Here is a 26,197-nt window from a genome sequence, read left to right as displayed (position 1 = left end):
CAGAATTAGACATAGGTCCAGCCCAACCTCCAGGCTCAGCCCAACTTCAACCCCAGGTCCAACCCCTTCCTCCTCTAACCCTAGTTCCACCCATAACCCAATCTCCTACTCCAGCTCCAAAGGGGGCACATGCCCCCTCAGATATGTCCTGTTTAATAGATAGATAGATAGATAGATAGATAGATAGATAGATACCACATTAAAAGTTAGGATAGATACCACATTATTAAAAGTATGTGGACACCTGCTCGTCGAAAATCTCATTCCAAAATCATGGGCATTAATGTGGAGTTGGTCCCCCCCATCCTCCACTCTTCTAGGAAGGCTTTCCACTAGATGTTGGAACATTGCTGCAGAGACTTGCTTCCATTCAGCCACAAGAGCATTAGTGAGGCGGGCACTGATGTTGGGCGATTAAGTCTGGCTCGCAGTTGGCGTTCCAATTCATCCCGAAGGTGTTTGATGGGGTTGAGGTCAGGGCTCTGTGCAGGCCAGTCAAGTTCTTCCACATCGATCTTGACAAACCATTTCTGTATGGACACCGCTTTGCGCATGAGGGCACTGTTATGCTGAAACAGGAAAGAGCCTTCCCCAAACAGTTGCCACAAAGTTGGAAGCACAGAATCGTCTAGAATGTCATTTTATGCTGTGGCGTTAGATTTCCATTCACTAGAACTAAGGGACCTAACCCAAACCATTAAAAACAGCCTGAGACCATTTTTCCTCTTCCACCAAACTTTACAGTTGACACTATGCATTGGGGCATGTAACATTCTCCTGGCATCGGACTGCCAGATGGTGAAGCGTGATTCATCATTCCAGAGAACGTTTACAGTTTTCCAGAGTCCAATGGCGGCAAGCTTTACACCACTCCAGCCAACGTTTGGCATTGCACATGGTGATATTAGGCTTGTGTGTGGCTGCTCGGCCATGGAAACCCATTTCCTGAAGCTCCCGATGAAACAGTTCTTGTGCTGACGTTGCTTCCAGAGGTTGTTTGGAACTCTGTAGTAAGTGTTGCAACCGAGGACAGATGATTCTTACTCGCTTCAGCACTCGGCGGTCCTGTTCTGTGAGCTTGTGTGGCCTACCACTTTGCGAGCGTCTGAGCCGTTGTTGCTCCTAGACGTTTCCACATCACAATAACAACACTTACAATTGACCGGAGAAGCTCTAGCTGATTTGTTGGAAAGGTGGCCTCCTATGACGGTGCAACGTAGAAAGTCACTGAGCTCCTCCGTAAGGCCATTCTACTACAAATGTTTGTCTATAGAGATTGCATGGCTGTGCGGTCGATTTTATACACTTGTCTTAGACTGACCAGGTGAATCCAGGTGAAAGCTATGATCCCTTTTTGATGTCACCTGTTAAATCCACTTCAATCAGTGTAGATGAAGGGGAGGAGACAGGTTAAAGAATGATTTTTAAGCCTTGAGACAATTGAGACATGGATTGTGTATGTGTGCCATTCAGAGGGTGAATGGGCAAGACAAACGATTTAAGTGCCTTTGAACAGGGTATGGTAGTAGGTGCCAGGCGCACTGTGTCAAGAACTGCAATGTTCCTGGGTTTTTCACACTCAACAGTTTCCAGTGTGTATCAGGAATGGTCTACCACCCAAAGGACAGCCAATAAAACCTTAAAGAAGAAGACATTCCCATCTAATGTGATCTAATCATTACATTAGGAATTGTAAGCAAGGATGCATGGAATGTTTTATTAAAATGGCACATGTTTATGGGGAAAATTTGTTTCCCAAACCTCAAGCCCACGCACCGCCTATGTTAAAAGGTATTGCATGTTAAATGTGATACGACACATCTTTGAGGCACAGAGATCATATATGAAATTAATAGGGATTCCATGTGCATGTAATTCCATGATTACACCTAGGCTTGGGTGTCACATACGGTAAGAAATGAAATCTACTTTCACCCCTGGTTGGAACGAGCATGTATTGGCAGGCAAGCTGCAGAAGGACAAGCGGGCTACTACTATTCCCCATCGTTTATTATTGCAATTTTGACGGCCAACTAGCAGGAAAAAGTTTGATTGAGGTTATATAGTGCTCCCTCGTTAGATTTGAGCTCATCTCGCTCGAGCGTTAGCTGGTGTTGATGTGCATAACCGAGGGAGAGAGAGCCTACCATTTCATGGTTGTTTGATCAATAGGACTGCAATGTTCTCAAATGTAAGAGGACTCCCGTGGTAGTTACATATTTTCAAAAATACATTCAGGTGAATTTTGTGGCTTTCGACAAATGCATTCTAATCACAAAAATTTGATCTGTTGCTTCTGCCTGTAAACACACAGTCCAGTTCAAATGAATGATCGCAGGCCCATGTAGCAAATCGAGTATTACTGATTATTACTGCAAATGGCTACGACTGTAGCTCTGATTGGCTATGGAACATCTGCGTAGCTTCTTCTTCTTCTTGGCAGATCGCGTCCAACTTTTAAGGTGCATACACCCCCACCCCCATTTTCTTCATTATCCCTGTTCCCTGAAGACAGTGAAATAGAGCCCTAGACATCACTTTCCTCCCCCCACTACACCACCCAAACTCCAAACCCGTCAAGCCTCTCTAACCCTTTCACACAATCTCCCCCTATCTACGTTATACAGTTCACAAAATAACACATGCTCCGCTGTTTCCTCCGCTAAACAAACAGAACTACTTCATGTCTCCCTATCATCCACACTGTGGCATTCAAACCCGTGTGCCCCAACTGTAGTCTACCCCCTCTCTCCTCAACGCACACTTAGCCAATACATCAGCCTTCTCATTACCCTCCACGCCCACATGGGCGGTAACCCAGCAAAAGCTTACCTCCAATCCCATGAACAACACCATCATCTCCACAAACAAGTCTCCCCTATCCGACCTGCCCGTTTTCACACTTCCTCAACACCTCAGCCGAATCAGAACAGATCACAACTCCTGAGTGGTTTCACCTCCTCCGTCCATCTCAAACCTAGAATCATGACCATCAACTCGGCTGCATGCACTGACACCATCAGTTAACTCGAATTTTCACAAATGCCTTTACTCTGTCATTCCCAAACATTCTATGAATTTATAAAAATGTGAAAATGACCGTATCTAAGTGCTCGCTTGTCAGAAAATGTAACAAAAAAAAGTGTCATTCTTCCTGGGGGTGTATACGAACAGATTTGAATAAGATTTCATGTTGCTAAAAACGCTGTCAGCTCCACTTTAGGCTTGCTTAAATGCAGCAGGACAGTTATTTAATTGTTGAATCACATAGATGTGTATAGTTAATTCAAATATAATGATGCATACTACACTTCTGGTTGAATAAGGCTTAGACTCCTTGCACCCTAGCCTTGTCAAACCCTTTGAACTTTGACTGTGAAGCTGCAGGTTTGCCTAAATGTAATAATAAAAGAGGTACATTACTGTATGAGGCATTATATATAGATGTACTGTATGCTTGAGGTTAAGTATTACCAGAGTTATTTATTAAATATACAGTTGAAGTCGGAAGCTTACATACACCTTCGCCAAATACATTTAAACTCTGTTTTTCACCATTTCTGACATTTAATCCTAGTAAAAATTCCCTGTTTTACGGCAGTTAGGATCACCCCTTTATTTTAAGAATGTGAAATGTCAGAATAATAGTAGAGAGAATGATCTATTTCAGCTTTTATTTCTTTCATCACATTCCCAGTGGGTCAGAAGTTTACATACACTCAATTAGTATTTGGTAGCATTGCCTTTAAATTAACTTGGTTCAAACATTTCGGGAAGCCTTCCACAAGCATCCCACAATAAGTTGAGTGAATTGTGGCCAATTCCTCCTGACAGAGCTGGTGTAACTGAGTCAGGTTTGTAGGCCTCCTTCCTCGCACACGCTTTTTAAGTTCTGCCCACACATTTTCTATAGGATTGAGGTCAGGGCTTTGTGATGGCCATTCCAATACCTTGACTTTGTTGTCCTTAAGCCATTTTGCCACAACTTTTGGAAGTATGCTTGGGGTCATTGTCCATTTGGAAGACCCATTTGCGACCAAGCTTTAACTTCCTGACTGATGTCTTGAGATGTTGCCTCAATATATCCACATAATTTTCCACCCTCATGATGCCATCTATTTTGTGAAGTGCACCAGTCCTTCCTGCAGCAAAGCATCCCCACAACATTATGCCGCCACCCCTGTGCTTCACGGTTTGGATGGTGTTCTTCGGCTTGCAAGCCTCCCCCTTTTTCCTCCAAACATAAAGATGGTCATTATGGCCAAACAGTTCTATTTTTGTTTCATCAGACCAGAGGACATTTCTCCAAAAAGTACGATCTTTGTCCCCATGTGCAGTTGCAAACCGTCTGTCTTTTTTTATGGCGATTTTAGAGCAGTGGCTCTTCCTTGCTGAGCAGCCTTTCAGGATATGCCGATATAGGACTCGTTTTACTGTGGATATAGATAGTTTTGTAACTGTTTCCTCCAGCATCTTCACTAGGTCTTTTGCTGTTGTTCTGGGAATGATTTGCACTTTTCGCTCCAAAGTACGTTCATCTCTAGGAGACAGAACACGTCTCCTTCCTGAGCGGTATGACGGCTGCGTGGTCCCATGGTGTTTACACTTGCGTACTATTGTTTGTACAGATGAATGTGGTACCTTCAGGCGTTTGGAAATTGCTCCCAATGATTAACCAGACTTGTGGAGGTCTACAATTTTGTTTCTGAGGTCTTGGCTGATTTCTTTTGATTTTTCCATGATGTCAAGCAAAGAGGCACTGAGTTTGAAGGTAGGCCTTGAAATACATCCACAGGTACTCCTCCAATTGACTCAAATGGTGTCATTAGCCTATCAGAAGCTTCTAAAGATTCTAAAATTACATTTTCTGGAATTTTCCAAGCTGTTTAAAGGCACAGTCAACTTAGTGTATGTAAACTTCTGACCGACTGGAATTGTGATACAGTGAATTATAAATGAAATAATCTGTCTGTAAACAATTGTTGGAAAGTTACTTGTGTCATGCACAAAGTAGATGTTCTAACCAACTTACCAAAACTATAGTTTGTTAACTATACATTTGTGGAGTGGTTGAAAAACGAGTTTTAATGACTCCAACCTAAGTGTGTGTAAACTTCCAACTTCAGCTGTTTACGCCTGTTCTGTGGTTCCAAACTTCTTCCATTTAAGACTGATGGAGGCCACTGTGTTGTTGGGGAATTTCAATGCTGCAAAATGTTTTTGTACCCTTCCCCAGATCTGTGTCTCGACACAATCCTGTCTCGGGGGTCTACGGACAATTCCTTTGACCTCATGGCTTGGTTTTTGCTCTGACATGCACCGTCAACCTTAAATAGACAGGTGTGTGCCTTTCCAAATCATGTCCAATCAATTTAATTGACCACAGGTGGACTCCAATCAAGTTGTAGAAACATCTCAAGGATGATCAATGGGAACAGGATGCAAATGAGCTCAATTTTGAGTCTAATAGCAAAGGGTCTGAATACTTATGTAAATAAGGTATTTCAGTTCTTTATTTTTAATATATTTACAAACATTTAAAAAAAATCTGTTTTCGCTTGATCATTACGGGGTATTGTGTATAGATTAATGAGGAAAAACATTTATTTAATCGATTTTAGAATCAGGCTGTAACGTAATAAAATGTGGAAAAAGTCAAGGGGTCTGAATACTTTCCGAATGCACTGTATATATTCCAACCATTGATTTCAGCCGGCTTAAATAATCCTTGACTTTTAATGCCTTCAGGTTCTCCTCCAACTCCTGACCAACTGCCTGAAGCTCGCCTGCCTCCTTAATGTACTGAGCTTTTGTGGCAGGTTGTAATGCCTGCCATTTGCCCATGGTCCCTCATAAACTGGTTGTAGGTTGACACATTACATTTGTAGAGCTTCATTTTTTGGGGAGAGACAGCTTGATTCTGGGCCAGTTTTCTTCTTTCGTTCCCTAACCAGTTCTAGAGGAAACAATAGGAAGACAACAAAGTAGTAAGTCATATTTTCAGATCAGAGTAATTGCACGTAATACTTTATTAAAGGGTACAGACAAAAATGTTGCTCCACCAACACAGCTTTTTATCTTGCAGATGATTGAAAAAGCAGCCCTTATAGAGACTCACCACTGTGATTTATCTCAATTGTGTCACAACCAGAGGGGCAGTGAGGGGTTATGAAACTAGAGGCAAAACACAAAGAGCTACTGGAAAAAAGTTTTTGAAAAGAATTTGAAGTCATAGCTCCTGATAGCTTTAGCTTTACAAGGGGGGGGGGGGGGATAGGCTTGGGGAGTGCATTGGGACCAACGATAGCCTGGCAACAGTATGAATTCATTCATACTTCATTGTTCCATGGCGGTATTTGTTTAGGAATAATGTCACATGTTACATGACATTCAACACTTCACCAAAATACAACACATATCACAGGACATACTTCACAAGACAAGGTTAGACATATGTACTGAACGCTTAAAAATCTAAATGAAAATGATTCAAATCTAAAAGATAAAATTCAATCAGAGAGCGCCATTAGATCATGGGGAAAAGGCTGCAATTTTCCGTTGCACTTGAATCATTCCCACGGTAAATGGCTAGGCCCGCTATGCTATGAAACCACACATTATTGCTGTCCCACTCTGATCTGTTTCACCTGTCTTTGTGCTTGTCTCCACCCCCCTCCAGGTGTTTGTCCATTTGCACCATTATCCCCTGTGTATTTATACCTGTGTTCACTGTCAACAGTGACATGGTGAAAACAATGTGTGGGGAGGCAGAGGCACAGAAACTCACATCAATACCTTTGTCACGTAACACTGTTAAACAAAGAACTTATGTTCTGACTGAATGACTCAAACTCTCCGGCTTATGCTCTCCAGATGGACGTTAGCTGTGAGGGCAGAGATGCCGAAGCATTGACTTTTGTTCACTATATATGTTGGGAGATGCATCAGTAAGTGACCCACACAAGTGATGACTGCTCATCTCCCTCGCTTGGAATAGCACTTTGGGACCTACTTCCAAATCCATTTGGCTGCGATCCTGGCTCAGTTGATATTCCGGTAAGTGAAATCGAACAGCTGATCGAATGCTGCAGAGAACGCATTCACAGGTCACCACGGAGGAGTTTTGGTTCCTGACTCAAAACGGAACACCCTGCTGTCAAAGTAACTTGGAACTCTGAACTTTGGCTTCAGTGCGTTCAAGATGACTGGGATCTCTGAAAGAAACGAGCTCCAACTGGAAAAAATATTTTTGAACTATTATCCAACTCGGAACTCCAACTCAGGAATTCCAACCTGTTTCTGGAGCTCTGACTTTCCGGCCTAAAGATCACTGACATCATGATTTGATCTAGTATTTTTCAGAGTTTCCAGGGGTCTTGAAAGCACCATAAAACTCATGGTAGGCTACCCTTCACCAGCTCATATCTGTGTAAAGCTGGATTCAGTGCTCTCGTCTGCATTAAAACCAAATATCGATTCAGAGAAGAGGTGCGCATTGTCGACCACAGACGGCTTAGTCACGCTCAGGTACAATCTGCAATGTAGGAATTTCCAACTTTAATTACTGAGCAAGTAAGACACCAGCCAGCAGTCTAACAATGGCACCATTGCGACACAGTCTATAGCTTTGTGAAATGTTATGCTTAACATGGAGAAAATTAAAACCATATAGGCCTACCAATAAACATTTATCCATTTGCTAAAGCAAAGCTATATAAACCCTGGCAACACAGAGAGCCTATCATCGATTCGATTGGCATGCAGCATAATAGACACGTTTCAGCACCATGGACAGTGATAGGTAGTCTATAGGCCGACTTTGTGATTGGCTGACGCATTATTCATTTTTTTAAGGGGGGGGGGGGGGGATTCCGACTTCGCGGAGACCCAGAGAAACTGCATTACGCCCGTGTGTCTGATTCATATCGCCTGATTTCTAATAGTTCTCAATTATATCGACTGATTCACTTTGGATATCTGTGGGGATAGTTAGGGACTGTCAATAACTTACACAATGTAAATTGGACAATATTTTCAAGTTGCAAACCTTTTAGTTAATGCTTTATTAAATGCTTTTAATATTTGTATAAGAATTTCTACAATTTATAGTTGGCTTGAGGTTGTCATTGAAATTATATATCCTTGTTTTTGAAAAAAAATCACTTTTTTTTGTCCATTAAAATAACATCAAATTGATCAGAAATACAGTGTAGACATTGTTAATGTTGTAAATGACTATTGTAGCAGGAAACGGCTTAATTTTTATGGAATATCTACCTAGGCATAGAGGCCAATTATCAGCAACCATCACTCCTGTGTTCCAATGGCACGTTGTGTTAGCTAATCCAAGTTTATCATTTTAAAAGGCTAATTGATCATTAGAAACACTTTTGCAATTATGTTAGCACAGCTGAAAACTGTTGTGCTGATTTAAAGAAGCAAGAAAACTGGCCTTCTTTAGTCTAGTTGAGTACCTGGAGCATCAGCATTTGTGGGTTCGATAACAGGCTCAAAATGTCCAGAAACAAATAACTTTCTTCTGAAACTCGTCAGTCTATTCTTGTTCTGCGAAATTAAGGCTATTCCATGCGAGAAATTGACAAGAAACTGAAGATCTGGTACAACGCTGTGTGCTACTCCCTTTACAGAACAGAGCAAACTGACTCTAAGCAGAGTAGAAAGAGGAGTGGGAGGCCCCGGTGCACAACTGAGCAAGAGGACAAGTACATTAGAGTGTCTAGTTCGAGAAACAGACGCCTCACAAGTCCTCAACTGGCAGCTTTATTAAATAGTACCCGCAAAACACCAGTCTCAACGTCAACAGTGAAGAGGTGACTCCGGGATACTGGCCTTCTAGGCAGAGTTGCAAAGAAAAAGCCATATCTCAGACTGGCCAATAAAAATAAAATATTAAGATGGGCAACAAAACACAGACACTGGACAGAGAAACTCTGCCTAGAAAGCCAGCATCCCGGATATATGAATTCGGAGTGCAGAAATGATTAAATATTAAAGCGTTATACCTCTCACTAAAGGCTTCAGTCATGCAAAAGTTCTTTGGCAGATTAGTAAGAATGTCTCACCCCATGTTCAAGAATAGCCTTTTTCCCTTGATTTAGATACAACCTCTCACTTCTGGTTATTTGAAAATGAAATAATCTCCAAAACATCAATAAAAAAAACAGGCCATGCGAAGTTGGTTGCAATTTCCGTTTAATCCACCAGAATAGACAGAACAAGGGTAGGGTAGGTAAGGGTTGGCAACATGTCTGTCATGATGATCCTCAACACTGGGGTCCCTCAGGGGTGTGTATTTAGTCCCTGACTGAGTGGCCATACACGACTCCAACGCCATCATTAAGTTTGCTGATGACACAACAGTGGTAGGCCTGATCACCGACAACAATGAGAGACCTGGCTGTGTGGTGCCAGGACATCAACTTCTCCCTCAATGTGAGAAAGACAAAGGAGCTGATCGTGGACTACAGGAAAAGGCGGGCCGAACAGGCCCCCATTAACATTGACTGGGCTGTAGTGGAGCAGGTCGAGAGTTTCAAGTTCCTTGGTGTCCACATCACCAACGAACTCTCATGGTCCAAACACACCAAGACAGTTGTGAAGAGGGCACGACAACACCTTCCCCCCCCCCTGGAGACTGAAAAGATTTGGCATGGGTTCCAAGATCCTCAAAAGGTTCTACAGCTACACCATCGAGAGCATCCTGACTGGTTGCATCACCACCTGGTATGGCAACTGCTCAGCATCTGATCGTAAGGCACTACAGAGGGTAGTGCGTACGGCCCAGTACATCATTGGGGCCAAGTCGGAAGTTTACATACACTTAGGTTGGAGTCATTAAAGCAAATTTTTCAACCACTCCACAAATGTATAGTTAACAAACTATAGTTTTGGCAAGTCGGTTAGGACATCTACTTTGTGCATGACACAAATAATTTTTCCAACAATTGTTTTCAGACAGAAAATTTCACTTATAATTCATTGTATCACAAATCCGGTTGGTCAGAAGTTTACATACACTAAGTTGATTGTACCTTTAAACAGCTTGGAAAATTCCAGAAAATTATGTCATGGCTTTAGAAGCTTCTGATAGGCTAATTGACATCATTTGAGTCAATTGAAGGTGTACCTGTGGATGTATTTCAAGGCCTACCTTCAAACTCAGTGCCTCTTTGCTTGACATCATGGGAAAATGAAAAGAAATCAGCCAAGACCTCATAAACAAAATTGTAGACCTCCACAAGTCTGGTTCATCCTTGGGAGCAATTTCCAAACGCCTGAAGGTACCACATTCATCTGTACAAACAATAGTACGCAAGTATTAACATCATGGGACCACGCAGCCGTCATACGGCTCAGGAAGGAGACGCGTTCTGTCTCCTAGAGATGAACATACTTTGGTGCCAAAAGTGCAAATCAATCCCTGAACAACAGCAAAGGACCTTGTGAAGATGCTGGAGGAAACAGTTACAAAAGTATCTATATCCATAGTAAAACGAGTCCTATATCGACATATCCCGAAAGGCCGCTCAGCAAGGAAGAAGCAACAAAAAGTTCTGTGGATATATTGAAGCAACATCCAAAGACATCAGTCAGGAAGTTAAAGCTTCCGACCCCAAGCATACTTCCAAAAGTTGTGGCAAAATGGCTTAAGGAAAACAAAGTCTAGGTATTGGAGTGGCCATCACAAAGCCCTGACCTTAATCCAATTGAAAATTTGTGGGCAGAACTAAAAAAAGCATGTGCGAGCAAGGAGGCCTACAAATCTGACTCTGTGGAAGGCTAAGCTTGTGGAAGGCTACCCAAAACATTTGACCCAAGTTAAACAATGTAAGGGCAATGTTACCAAATACTAATTGAGTGTATGTAAACTTCTGACCTACTGGGAATGTGACGAAATAAATAAAAGCTGAAATAAATAATTCTCTCTACTATTATTCTGACATTTCCCTTTCTTAAAATAAAGTGGTGATCCTAACTACCCTAAGACAGGGAATTTTTACTAGGATTAAATGTCAGGAATTGTGAAAAACAGAGTTTAAATGTATTTGGCTAAGGTGTATGTAAACTTCCGACTTCAACTGTATACTAGAGGTCGGCCGATTATGATTTTTCACGCCGATACCGATTATTGGAGGACCAAAAAAAGTTGATACCGATTAATCAAACAATTTTTTATATGTATGTATATATATATATTTGTAATAATGACAATTACAACAATACTGAATGAACAATGAACAATTTCATTTTAACTTAATTAATATAATACATCAATAAAATCAATTTAGTCTCAAATGAATGAAACATGTTCAATTCGGTTTAAATAATGCAAAAACAAAGTGAAGAAAGTAAAAGTGCAATATGTGCCATGTAAAAAAGCTAACTTATGTGCCATGTAAAAAAGCTAACTTATGTGCCATGTAAAAATGCTAAATTCCTTGCTCAGTACATGAGATATATGTGAAAGCTGGTGGTTCCATTTAACATGAGTCTTCAATATTCCCAGGTAAGAAGTTTTAGGTTGTAGTTATTTTAGGACTATTTCTCTCTATACCATTTGTATTTCATATACCTTTGACTATTGGATGTTCTAATAGGTCATTTAGTATTGACAGCCTAATCTCGGGAGTTGATAGGCTTGAAGCACAGCAAAGAGCTGCTGTCACGGCCGTCGAAAGAAGTGGACCAAAGTGCCGCTGTGGTTAGTGTACATTTTCTTTTTTATTTAAAATGTTGCCAACAAAACAACAAACGAAGAAACAACCGTGAAGCTTACAGGGCTAAGTGCCACAAAAAAAGTGAACTACCCACACTGAAAGGAGGGAAAAAGGGCTACCTAAGTATGATTCCCAATCAGAGACAACGATAGACAGCTGTCCCTGATTGAGAACCATACCCGGCCAAAACATAGAAACATAGAAAACAAAACATAGAATGCCCACCGCACATCACACTCTGACCTAACCAAATAAAGAAATAAAACGGCTCTCTAAGGTCAGGGCGTGGCAGCTGCTGGCAAATGCAGGAAAGTGCTGTTTGAATGAATGCTTCTGAGCTTGCTGCTGCCTACCACTGCTCAGTCAGACTGCTCTATAAAATCATGGACTTAATTATAATATAATAACACACACAAATACGTCATTAATATGGTCAAATCCAGAAACTTTAATCTCCAAAACAAAACGTTTATTATTTCAGTGAAATACAAAACCGTTCCGTATTTTATCTAACTGGTGGCATCCATAAGTCTAAATATTGCTGTTACATTGCACAACCTTCAATGTTATGTCATAATTATGTAATATCTGGAAAATTAGTTCACAACGAGCCTGTTGCATATACCCTGACTCTGCGTGCAATGAACGCAAGGGAAGTGACACAATGTCCCTGGTTAATATTGCCTGCTAACATGAATTTCTTTTAACTAAATATGCAGGTTTAGAAATATATACTTCTGTGTATTGATTTTATGGTTATGTACATTCGTGCAATGATTGTGCTTTTTTGCAAATGCGCTTTTGTTAAATCATCCCCCGTTTGGCGAAGTTGGCTATCTTTGTTAGGAAGAAATGGTCTTCACACAGTTCGCAACGAGCCAGGCCCTGTTGCACAGAACGCAATAGAAGTGACACAATTTCTCCTAATTAAAATAATTTCATGTTTAGCAGGCAATATTAAAAATGTATACTTGTGTATTGATTTTAAGAAAGGCGTTGATGTTTATGGTTAGGTACACATTGGTGCAACGACAGTGCTTTTTCGTGAATGCGCTTGTTAAATCACCCGTTTGGCGAAGTATATTGGGATTCAATGATAAATTAACAGGCACTGCATCGAATATATGCAACGCAGGACAAGCTAGATAAACTAGTAATATCATCAACCATGTGTAGTTAACTAGTGATTATGTTAAGCTTGTTTTTTAAGATAAGTTTAATGCTAGCTAGCACCTTACCTTGGTTCCTTGCTGCACTCGCATAACAGGTAGTCAGCCTGCCACGCAGTCTCCTCATGGAGTGCAACGTAATCGGCCATAATCTGTGTCCAAAAATGCAGATACCGATTGTTAGAAAATCTTGAAATCGGCCCTAATTAATCGGCCATTACGATTAATCGGTCGAAACCCTAGTATATACTAGGCATTGTCAGAAGAAAGCCCATAACATTGTCAGAGATTCCAGTCCGCCACTCACCCACCCATTTGTTTTTTTACACTGCTGCTACTCGCTGTTTACTATCTATGCATAGTCACTTCACCCCTACCTACATGTACAAATTACCTCGACTAACCTTTGACCCCACACATTGACTCGGTACCGATACCCCATGGATATACAGTTGAAGTCGGATGTTTACATACATCTTAGCCAAATACATTTCAACTCTGTTAAAAAAGATGAGCAAAAATGACTAAAATAAATAATACAAACACTGAGCTGTATTGAATACTAAATATATATGTTTTTTTTACGTGTTCTTTTATACTAATACAATTGCTCAAAGAAATAAATATTTAACAAGTAACAAAAAATCTAGGTAAAAAAGATATGGGTCAAAATGATTGGATCCTCAGTTTTCAAAACTCCAGCACCACCCCCTTGCCAGAATAATGACACTGACAGCAAGGGAGGGTGCTGGAATATTGAAAACAGGGGAGCCAATCATTTTGGCCCTTATCTTTCAAAAAAATATATACTGTATGTTACTTGTTAAACAAAATCTCTCGCTAAGCAATTGTATTACAATAAAAGTGTATAATTGATAACATTTTGACCATACAATATGTATACCGTTTTATACAGGTTTTTTCCTTCTCATCTTTATCAAGGGATCCAATAATTCTGGACCCCAGTGTACATGTTAAAATATACTGGTAACTGCCAAACTAAACACCAACATAAAATGTCCTAATAGGGTGTTGGGCCACCACGAGCCACCAGAACAGATTCAATGTGCCTTGGCATAGATTCTACAAGTGGAACTCTATTGGAGGGATGTGACAATTTTCTTCCACAAGAAATTCCATAATTTAGTGCTTTGTTGATGGTGGTGGAAAACGCAGTTGCAGGATCTCCCATAAGTGTTCAATTGGGTTGAGATCTGGTGAATGACTGACACACACACGTTAAACCCCTTATGCTCATTTGAGAGCACCATTTCAATGTCACTGAGATCCCTTTTTCTAGCCATGGTAGCCAAAATCATTTACGCATGACGGGATGCTAATAGCTTAATTAAAAGCACCTGCTTTCAATATACTTTGTATTTCTCATTTACTAAAGTGTTTCCTTTATTTTGTCATGTATGTACGTACGTATATATATGACAAAATAAAGGAAACACTAGTAAATGAGAGATACAAAGTATATGTATGTATGTATGTATTAAGATCTATATTTCATAGGACTTCATCGTTATTAGAACTGATGGGTTGAAGTTTTTTTGTGTGCAGATGATCAGATATACTTTGTATCTCTCATTTACTAAAGTGTTTCCTTTATTTTGTCACATACATACATACATACATACATAGTGGAGAGAGAGAGAGAATAAACATGGTATAAAGGAGACTGGTTGCCCTCTAGGTTATAGAGAGCTGGTAGTCCCATCTACCAAGTGTGAAACAGGGAAGAGACACAGGAGGTATGCTAATTTGGTATAGAGCAGACCTAACCCACTCTATTAAATTAGTCAAAACAGGAACATTTTATATCTGGCTAGAAATTAATAAGGAAATGACCTCAACAGAGAGGAATATCCTCATGTGTGCTACCTATATCACACCAATAGAATCCCCATACTTTATTGATGACAGCTTCTCCATTCAAGAGGGGGGGATCAAAAATGTCCAGGCCCAGGGACATGTACTAGTCTGTGGCAACCTAAATGCTAGAACTGGACAAGAACCTGACACCCTCAACACACAGGGGGACAAACACCTGCCTGGAGGTGACAACATTCCCTCCCCCATATGCCCCCCTAGACACAACCACGACAACATAACCAACAGAAATGGGTTACAACTCCTGCAGCTCTGTCGGACACTAGGTATGTACATAGTCAATGGTAGGCTTTGAGAGGACTCCTTTAGTAGGTACACAATTTGGCAGTAGTACTGTATACCAGCCAGCATCCCACTGCTGGCTTGCTTCTGAAGCTAAGCAGGGTTGGTTCTGGTCAGTCCCTGGATGGGAGACCAGATGCTGCTGGAAGTGGTCTTGGAGGGCCAGTAAGAGGCACCCTTTCCTCTGGTATAAAATAAGTATCCCAGGGAAGTGAATCGGGATATTGTCATGTGTACTGTAGGGTGCCGTCTTTCGGATGGGACGTTACATGGGTGTCCTGACTCTGAGGTCACTAAAGATCCCATGGCACTTATCGTAAGAATAGGGGTGTTAACCCCGGTGTCCTGGCTAAATTCCCACTCTGGCATTCATGCCTTCATGGCCACCCAATTCTTACAATTGGCTCATTCATCTCTCCCCTGTAACTATTCCCCAGGTTGTTGCTGTAAATGAGAATGTGTTCTCAGTCAACTTACCTGGTTAAATACTAAAAAGAGTACTTAATCACTGACCTCAACTCAAAGGGTTCACAGTCAGTCCGCTGACACTCCTATCAGATCACAGCAAAATCACACACTACTTGAACAGAGCTATGCTCAATCATGAGGCATCAAAGCCAAGGGAACTGAATACTATTAAGAAATACTATAGATGCAAGAAAAGTAGTGTGGAGATGTACCAAAAAACTATTAGGCAACAACAAATGCAATCCCTTCTAGATAATTTCCTGGACAAAATATTTCACTGTAATAGTGAAGGTGTAAACTTAGCAGTAGAAAACCTAGATAGTATATTTGACGTTTCAGCTTCCCTATCAAATCTAAACATTTCAAGCAAACAACCTTATAAAATTTATGAGAAATGGTTGGATGAAGAATGCAAAAACCTACGAAAGAAATGGAGAAATCAATCAAACCTAGGCATAGAGACCCAGAATAGTATACGCCTTCATTATGGTGAATCGCTAAAACAATACAAAAATCAGCTCAATGTAATTGAAGAATCCATAGAATCTAACCACTTCTGGGAAAATTGGAAAACTCTAAACAAACAACAACACGAACAGTTATCTATCCAAAACGGAGATGTATGGATAAACCACTTCGCCAATCTTTTTGGCTCTATAACAAAGAACAAACAGCCAAAACATATAGATTATCAAATACAAATATTACAATCAACTATTAAAAACTACCACAACCCACTAGATTATCCAATTACAATGAATGAACTAAAGGACAAAATACAAACCCTCCAACCCAAAAAGGCCTGTGGGATTGATGGTATCCTAAATGATAAAATATACAGACCACAAATTCCAATAGACTATACTTAAACTCTTTAACATCATCCTCAGCTCTGGCATATTACCCAATATTTAGAACAAATTTGACCCCAATAACTACTGTGGGATATGCGTCAACAGCAACCTTGGGAAAATCCTCTGCATTATCATTAACAGCAGTGTCTCGTACATTTCCTGAGCGAAAACAATGTACTGAGCAAATGTCAAAATTGGCTTTTTACCAAATTACCATAAGACAGACCACGTATTCACAATGCACACCCTAATTGACAAACAAACAAACCAAACCAAAACAAAGGCAAATTCTTCTCATTATTTGTTGATCTCAAAAAAGCTTTCGACTCAATTTGGCATGAGGGCCTACTATATAAATTGATGGTGTTGGGGGAAAAACATACAGCATTATGAAATCCATGTACACAAACAAGTATGCGGTTAAAATTGGCAAAAAACATTTATTTCCACAGGGCCGGGGTGTGAGACAGGGATGCAGCTTAAGCCCCACCCTCTTCAACATGTATATCAACAAATTGGTGAGGGCACTAGAACAGTCTGTAGCACCTGGCCTCACCCTACTAGAATCTGAAGTTAAATGTCTAAGGTGTGCTGATGATCTGGTGCTTCTGTCCCCAACCAAGGAGGACCTACAGCAGCACCTAGATCTTCTGCACAGATTCTGTCAGAACTGGGTCCTGACAATAAATCTTAGTAAGACAAAATAATGGTGTTCCAAAAATGGTCCAGTTGCCAGGATCACAAATACAAATTCCATCTAGACACCGTTACCCTAGAGCACACAAAAAACTATACATACCTCGACCTAAACATCAGCGCCACAGCTAACATCCACAAAGCTGTGAACGATCTGAGAGACAAGGCAAGAAGGGCCTTCTACGCCATCAAAAGTAAAATAAAGTTTGACATACCAATTAGGATCTGGCTAAAAATACTTGAAAGTTATAGAACCCATTGTCCTTTATGGTTGATAGGTCTGGAGTCCGCTCACCAACCAAGAATTCACAAAATGGGACAATCACTAAATTGAGACTGCGTGCAGAGTTATGCAAAAATATCCTCCATGTACTGTACAACACCAAATAATGTGACTGACCCTAAATTAAGGAAATCTTTGACTATGTACAGAATCAGTGAGCATAGCCTTGCTATTGAGAAAGGCCCGTCGAAGGCAGACCTGTCTCTCAGGAGAAGACAGGCTATGTGCACACTGCCCACAAAATGAGGTGGAACCTGAGCTGCACTTCCTAACGTCCTGCCAAATGTAGGACCATATTAGAGACACATATTTTCCTCATATTATACAGACCCACAAATAATTCGAAAACAATTACAATTTTGATAAACTATCTATTGGGTGAAATACCACAGAGTGCAATCACAGCAGCAAGATTTGTGACCTGTTGCCACTAGAAAAGGGCAACCAGTAAAGAACAAACACCATTGTAAATACAACCTACGTTTATGTTTATTTATTTTCCCTTTTGTACTTTAAAACCTCTTAAGGATCCGCCCCTTTTTTTCAATTTTCGCCTAAAATGACACCCAAATCTAACTGCCTGTAGCTCAAGACCTGAAGCAAGGATATGCATATTCTTGATACCATTTGAAAAGAAACACTTTGAAGTTTGTGGAAATGTGTAAGGAATGTAGGAGAATATAACACAATAGATCTGGTAAAAGATAATACAATGGAAAAAACATGCGTTTAAAAAAAAATCATTGTACCATCATATTTGAAAAGCAAGAGAAAGGCCATAATGTATTATCCCATCCCAGAAGTAATTTCAATTTTGGCCACTAGATGGCAGCAGTATGTGCAAAGTATCAGACTGATCAAATGAACCACTGCATTTCAGACTGCCCAAATGTGCCTAATTGGTTCATTATAACCTCCAGTGTCCATTTTCAGACTCACAAGTTCACATTTACCATGTGGATAATGCAAAGATGGAGTCACTCTACAGATGTTCTTGTAAAAAAGACCTGGCTCCGGTCCCCTTCGGGATCAGCCCTTATCTCGCAAACACCTCTCTAACTTAGCCCCCATTAATCACATACTAATGGTACCAACGGATGCAGAAGAAATAGACAAATCCAATGGTATAACCCAAAAGTGTGTACCTCAAACACACAATGTTTAAAAGGGGTTAGAAGTCCAAATCGCACTGGCATCGTGGTGGGACTCATTGGCTTAATAAGGTAACACATTTTAATGTTACTCCAGCAGCCTGTGCTTGCTTGTAGTTTGCACATCCTGGTACTGTGCACCACACCATGACTATACTTTACAGTTGTTGTCGAAACAAAAATAAAAATATATAGTTATTTGCAAGCTGATGTTCTATGAACGAGTGACTGGTCCATTGAGTAACGTTAGCTACCTGTTGACACCCATTCTCGACTGACTCCACCTCGACAGGGGCGGTACTATGTAATGAAATCGCTATGAATTCTGGATATTGTGGTTTTCTTACAACCAGGAAATATAGATGGCCCGTTTCTACCGGTGAGATGCAGAAATGCTCGTCTTTGAGTGTAGTGAGGAAAAAAAAATGTATGATATACATTTATAATTATATTAATGACATGTACAGTGAAAGAGCAGCAGTGAAATTTCTCTTTAACAAAATTTGGCAATTAAATTATATGTAATACATACACGGTAAAATCGCAAGAGTTAATTCAACCCATATGGAGTCAAATGTAACACTATTTTTGAGTTTAGATGGTCCCACCCCCATTTTGTGTTAAAACTACTCTGGTCATGGTGTTGATATTTTTGGAGTTAAAACGACACCAAATGGAGTAAATATCCAACTCTCAGACTTATTTAAATTGAACTCAAATGAATTTTGAATTAACAAATCAACTCCATTAGAGTAGATTTTGTTTTTCAGTGTTCTTCCTTTGAGTCTTATTTGAATATTTCTTAATGTGTCACATAATGGTAGTTTTCAATGTGACATCTAATCTCTGTTGGAATTAAAGCAACTTTAGTTTTTTTCTAAAGTCTAGCAACCTTGCCAGTAGGATTGCCAGCTAAGACTTGATTGACAGCCTGAAATGGTTTTGTAGCTATGAGGTTGGGAGATTGGGAATCTGTCTAGCCAGCTAGCTAAAGCCAACTTCATAAAATGGTTAGGTGGCTAGTATTACAGAGAAACAACAAAACATTTGAATTGTATTTATTCATCAAGAAGTAATCAGTAGGCTACATAACTTGATCAAATTCATTCACAAGCACAACGCGAGAGTCCTGCCCGTCAACGGCAGCTAAAATCAAGCGCTCTGCGCGCGTCACTTGACACTCTCTCTCCTCCTCCACTGACAATACTGTCTATATACACTAGAGTATCTAGCTTCCTGCTTGACGGAATGTCGACGTGACATTGTGAAATCTAATCGAAATCCCATATATTATTCACTTTCACTTTCGTCCTGTAAACAAAGCAGTTACATGCTGTTAATTGTGGTGCAGGCAGCAGAGGTGGATCTGGACCTCCCCTTCCTGGCTCCCAGCCAATCTCAGCCCAGGAGAACAATGTGAGGATATGATTATTTGTGGTAATCCCAAGGTCAGTTTACCAAACTTTGACATGTCGTTTACATAAAAAGAACCGGGCTTATTGTGTGGCTAAAGCACAAGAGCCCCAAACACAGGCTGGTTATAAGGACACGAATAGGCCTTGGGTTTGAAGTAGGGCTGGAAAATACTCTCTTCTCTGGAATGCTTCTGAAGACGGCTGTGGTTCGGCAACAAGGGTTTGTCAGGCACAGCCAGTGGATACTGCTGAGGGGAGAACAGCTCATAATAATGTCCGGAGCAATGGAGGAAATGGAATGGCATCAAACACCTGGAAACCACACGCTTGCTGTGTTTGATAGCATTCCACTGAACCCGCTACAGTCATTACCACGAGCCCCTTCTCCCCAATTAAGGTGCTACTAACCCCCTGTGGTCACAACGTGGCTGACCCTACACAACCATGGTTATGGGAACATGAAGCTGTGGGGTAATGTCAAAATGGTACTGGATTAAAGAGCAAAAACACCCTTTTCTCTACCACGTTCGGTGGTCTTCTCAATGTGACGCTGGTGTTGTTTGGTAACAAGAGTTTGTGGGACTCGAGATGGTTGAGGACACGGCTGGCTTTCTAGCGTCATGTTCCGAGGGCGCTATGAGCATCAACAAGCTGTCATGGTGTCTCTCTTCTCATGTCTGTTTCCTACAAGACGAGGTGTGAACTAGGGGACTGGACCACGTTGACCTCTGGTGGTGGGGGTGTATAGTGCTATGAAAGGATAAGAAACCCCCCATAGGCCCAGAGTGATGTGTTCCTCTGGTGAGAGTTGTGAGACTAATGGATTTTACTTGTAGCTTCACTTGTTTCATCATACCCAGCACTCAATATCACAACTGTGATATTTTCAACCCTAAACTCTACCGTGTCTACTGTTGCTGCTCCTTATTGACAATACCCAGCAATGCAGGCTCCTCAGAGGAGGAAGGTAAGGACCATCCTTCTCAGTGAATTTCATAAAAATAAAACATGTAAAACATTGAAAAAGTTATCCTTTTAAAACACATTGTTTTGCAAAGGTCTACAGTAGCCTTAATAGCACTCTGTAGGGTAGCACCATGGTGTAGCCGGAGGACAGCTAGCTTCCATCCTCCTTTTGATACACTGAGTTCAATACAAAACCTAAGAGGCACTTGGTTCTCACCCCTTTCCATAGACTTACACATGAATGACATGACAACTTCTAATTTGGACGTCCTCCAACCTATCAGAGCGCTTGCAGCATGGACTGACATGTCCTCCACCCAATCAAAGGATCCGAGAATTAATCTAGTACTGAAAGCATAAGCTACAGCTAGCTAGAACTACAGTGCATAAAATGTGGAGAGTAGTTGACTCGGAGAGAGAAAGACAACAACAAATGAATTTCTGAGAGAGAGATTGTATTTTTTCCCCTTTCAGTTTCACTTACTTAACCTACAAATGCAGCTCGCTAGTTTAGCCTACTGAAACACCCGGCTCAAACAGAGGGATGCTATGTTAGCTAGCTGGCTATGACTATTCAACACAACATTGGAACTCTTCCAAGTCAAGGTAAGCTTTTGGTTTTATTAATTATTTGCGAAAAGGTGAGAGAGTAGAGTGCATAGAGGCTAGAATGAATACAACGTGGCTGCTATGAAAGTAAACTGTGTTTGCGTGATCAGGGTTGTATTCAATCCACCGATTCTGTTGAAAAAACGTTTCTTAAATGGAAGCAAATGAAACGTGGATAAAAATACCTGAATTTGTCCAATAAAAACTTGTTTGCAACTGTTGGACTAATGATTACACCTTAGATAAGCTAGAAGCAGGCAAGAGTGTGCAAGGCGGTATTGAATGTGTCACTGTCTGTCCATGTGTCACTGTCTGTCATCTCAAAAACATTCTCGACCTGTGTGCACCTGCATTGTAAACTTTCATTCATAGGCTAGGTTGTAGTAACCTCATGATGGGTATAGGGAAAATTTGAGTGTCATATACCTAAACCTATCGATGTTATATGAATGACAGTCATCCAACATGCTGTAAAAGAAATAAGGCCATGATCATGAGAAAAAAAATGTGTCCTCTCTCATCATATGGATATAGAATACACCTGTTGTCCGCAGACAGACAGTGTGAGATATTCGGTATGAAAGAGACTGTCAGTAACTCTCCCAGAGCGCTAAGGGAAGCTGGATACAAAGCGATTAAGTCCTGTACAGGAGTTATGTTAATGACATTTACCACACGATTGACACTTATGATGGTGTGCTGGGAAACCAGTCTCCACACTTGAGGCTCAAACACATGGCTCATACCAAAATCATAAGGCTCTTGCTGATGTCAGTTAGGCTCCTCCTAAATGTGATTTACTTTTCCTGGAAGCCCGATTTAACCAAAGTCCTCCTTCCTTTGATGAGATCTGTAGTCTAGTAAACACACAGCCAGCTTTGAACCACAGAGTGTAAATAATTGGCTCATTCCAAGAGACAAGAAACGTTCCAATCAACTCCACATGTGTCACGGCCAATGGCTGAGCATCGTGGGAAGCCGTAATGTGGGTGAGACGACAGACCTTTCTCATCTGCAGACCAGTGTTCAAATACTATTTAATATTTTTCAAATATTTTTAGCGTTTGCTTAAGTCTGCCTGGAGTGCCAGAAGGACAGGGATTGCATATTTGCTACTATTCTATAGGTTCCATTACGCCAGGAAAGCTCAATCAAGCCCAGCTCAAGTATTTGAAATTATTTTCGGGTCTGCTCCCTGGCTACTCTCTGCCCTCTGCTAGCACCTTGTCCCTGTCAAACACACCCATGGAGGGGTGTTTATACAAAACAGGTGCCTTGGACTCGAGTCCCTTGCACGAGGACATGGGTACTAATCGTATCCCCCTTTCCCTTTTCTTTGCCCCCCTCCGAAAAAAAAACATTGCCTCTCCAATCAACACCCTAGTTAAAGACCCAACTGTCAACCCGTGCATAAATTCACAGCCCCCAATCTATTTTTAGGGATGCACGATATATCGGTGAACATATAGGGATTAGCCGGTATTAGCTAAAAATGCCAACATCGGTATCGGCATGTCTAGTTTAATAAATCGGTATGTTTAGTTTAACATCGACGTTAAAAACCGATGTCAAAGCTACTGTGCATACCTAATTGTAACGATCGTCTGTTGAAGAAGGTGAGGACCAAAGCGCAGCGTGGTAAGTGTTCATACTCTTATTTCAACTGAACACTGAATAACAAAGAGAATGAACGAAAACCAAAACAGTCCTGTCGGGTGCAGAAACACAAAACAGAAAATAACTACCCACAAAAACCCTGTGGGGAAAAGCCACCTAAGTATGGTTCCCAATCAGAGACAACGATAGACAGCTGTCCCTGATTGAGAACCATACCCGGCCAAAACAAAGAAATACAAAAACATAGAAAAAAATAACATAGAATGCCCACCCAACTAACACCCTGACCAAACCAAAATAGAGACATAAAAAGATCTAAGGTTAGGACGTGAGAGTACCCCCCCCCCCCCCCCCTGAACCTATAGGGGAGGGTCTGGGTGGGCATTTCTCCGAGGTGGCGGCTCTGGTGAGGGACATAGACCCCGCTCCACCTCTGGCTTGGCCCACTTAGGTGCCGCCTCTAGAGCGGGGACCGTCACCACCGACCCCGGACTGGGCACCCACGTAGCGTGCCCCGGACCGAAGGGCGCCTCTGGACGCTCTGGACCGAAGGGAGCCTCTGGACGCTCCGGAACGAAGGGAGCCTCTGGACGCTCCGGAACGAAGGGAGCCTCTGGACGCTCCGGAACGAAGGGAGCCTCTGGACGCTCCGGAACGAAGGGCGCCTCTGGACGCTCCGGACCGAAGGGCGCCTCTGGACGCTCCGGACCGAAGGGCGCCTCTGGACGCTCCGGACCGAAGGGCGCCTCTGGACGCTCCGGACCGAAGGGAGCCTCTGGACGCCCCGGACCGAAGGGAGCCTCTGAACGCTCCGGACCGAAGGGAGCTTTTGGACGCTCCGGAACGAAGGGAGCCTCTGGACGCTCCGGACCGAAGGGAGCCTCTGGACGCTCCGGACCGAAGGGAGCCTCTGGACGCTCCGGACCGAAGGGAGCCTCTGGACGCTCCGGACCGAAGGGAGCCTCTGGACGCTCCGGACCGAAGGGCGCCTCTGGACGCTCCGGACCGAAGGGAGCCTCTGGACGCTCCGGACCGAAGGGCGCCGCTGGACGCTCCGGACCGAAGGGCGCCGCTGGACGCTCCGGAACGAAGGGAGCCTCTGGACGCTCCGGAACGAAGGGAGCCTCTGGACGCTCCGGAACGAAGGGCGCCTCTGGACGCTCCGGACCGAAGGGAGCCTCTGGACGCTCCGGACCGAAGGGCGCCTCTGGACGCTCCGGACCGAAGGGCGCCTCTGGACGCTCCGGACCGAAGGGCGCCTCTGGACGCTCCGGACCGAAGGGCGCCTCTGGACGCTCCGGATTCAGCGCTGCCTCTCGGGCTTCCTTGCCAGCCATGTTCCCTCATAACGCTGGTTCCCTTTTCCTGCTGCCTCCGTTCTCCTGGCTGCCTACACCTGTTCCCATGGGAGGCGATCCCTTCCAGCCAGGATCTCCTTCCATGTGTAGGATCCCTTGCCGTCCAGGATGTCCTCCCATGTCCAGTCCTCTCTTCCACGCTGCTTGGTCCTTTGGTGGTGGGTAGTTCTGTAACGATCATCTGTTGAAGAAGGTGAGGACCAAAGCGCAGCGTGGTAGGTGTTCATACTTTTATTTCAACTGAACACTGAATAACAAAGAGAATGAACGAAAACCAAAACAGTCCTGTCAAAACAGAAAATAACTACCCACAAAAACCCTGTGGGGAAAAGCCACCTAAGTATGGTTCCCAATCAGAGACAACGATAGACAGCTGTCCCTGATTTGAGAACCATACCCGGCCAAAACAAAGAAATACAAAAACATAGAAAAAAGAACATAGAATGCCCACCCAACTCACACACTGACCAAACCAAAATAGAGACATAAAAAGCTCTAAGGTCAGGGCGTGACATTAATGACGCCACGTAAAATGCTGTGCAACATGTGCAACACAGCATTCCTAACCTAGCCCACAACGTCTGCTTTGTTCATCGGGCAGTCAACAAGTCTAGCAGTCATTTGAAAGAGTAAGACATTTTCAGCGAGAATCCATTAAAGCCAATATAATGGAATTCATTGCCCTTGACAATCAACCATTCTCTGTTGTGGGTGATGTTGGCTTTTGCCAACTGGTCGAGCATAGGTACGCACTACCAAGTGCGCTATTTTTCAGATGTTACCCTACCGGAGTTACACAGTAATAGCGTTACTGCTATTAGCTTCACAATATACATACTATGGAATGACGTTTGGGTCTTTGCGTGTCAAAATGTAACGATTGTCGTTGGTGGAAGAAGAGGAGGACCAAAGTGCAGCGTTGTACGTATCCATAATACTTTTAATAAAGAATGATTACAAGAACAAAAACAACAAAACGATAAACGAACAGTTCTGACAGGTGCAATAAACACTAACCAGAAAATAACTACCCACAAATCATAGTGGGAAAACAGGCTACCTAAGTATGGTTTTCAATCAGAGACAACGATCGACAGCTGCATCTGATTAAGAACCATACCAGGCCAAACACAGAAATACAAAACCTAGAACAAAAACATAGAATGCCCACCCCAACTCACGCCCTGACCAAACTTAAACAGAGACATAAAAAAGGAACTAAGGTCAGGACGTTACACAAAAAGGATACAGTAGCACTGTCAAAGCTGTACAAAAAGTCTGCAAACAAGCAAACATCGGCCATGAATGATGAGTTTACAATACTGCGTTGGTAATAAAGAATAATTTAACAGACTTCCTCATCTGGCAACTTCATTCAATAGTACCTGCAAAACACCAGTCTCACTGTCAACAGTGAAGAGGCGACTCCGGGATGCTGGCCTTCTAGGCAGAGTTCCTCTGTCCAGTGTCTGTGTTCTTTTGCCCATTTTAATCTTTTATTTTTATTAGCCAGTCTGAGATTTGGCTTTGCAACTCTATATATATATTCCATTCAAAAGCAGCTGTTTCCAGCTACAATAGACATTTACTACATTAACAATGTCTAGACTGTATTTCTGATCAATTTGATGTTAATTTAATGGACAAAAACAAGCTTTTCTTTCAAAAACAAGGACATTTCTAAGTGACCCCAAA

General features: G+C 42.0%; 1 protein-coding gene across 2 annotated transcripts in view; it reads right to left on the bottom strand.

The window, feature by feature from the left end:
• The window catches only part of LOC139368743 (GRAM domain-containing protein 2A), a 133,172-nt gene that overhangs the window by 29,526 nt on the left and 77,449 nt on the right, over nt 1-26,197 (bottom strand). The window contains exon 12 of one of the 2 annotated variants that reach the window (XM_071108046.1): nt 5,725-5,956. The exons of the other annotated variant lie outside the window; for it this stretch is intronic. Coding sequence (XP_070964147.1) covers nt 5,947-5,956 — 10 coding nt within the window. The 3' untranslated portion in view covers nt 5,725-5,946. Of the gene's footprint in view, nt 1-5,724; nt 5,957-26,197 lie in introns of those variants that run through there. 2 annotated transcript variants of the gene reach the window in all.

This window comes from Oncorhynchus clarkii, chromosome 2, assembly GCF_045791955.1.
Source record: "Oncorhynchus clarkii lewisi isolate Uvic-CL-2024 chromosome 2, UVic_Ocla_1.0, whole genome shotgun sequence".
Classification (NCBI taxonomy): Eukaryota; Metazoa; Chordata; class Actinopteri; order Salmoniformes; family Salmonidae; genus Oncorhynchus; species Oncorhynchus clarkii.
The sequence above is the reverse complement of the archived record's forward strand: the minus strand, read 5'-3'. Positions and strand labels throughout refer to the sequence as shown.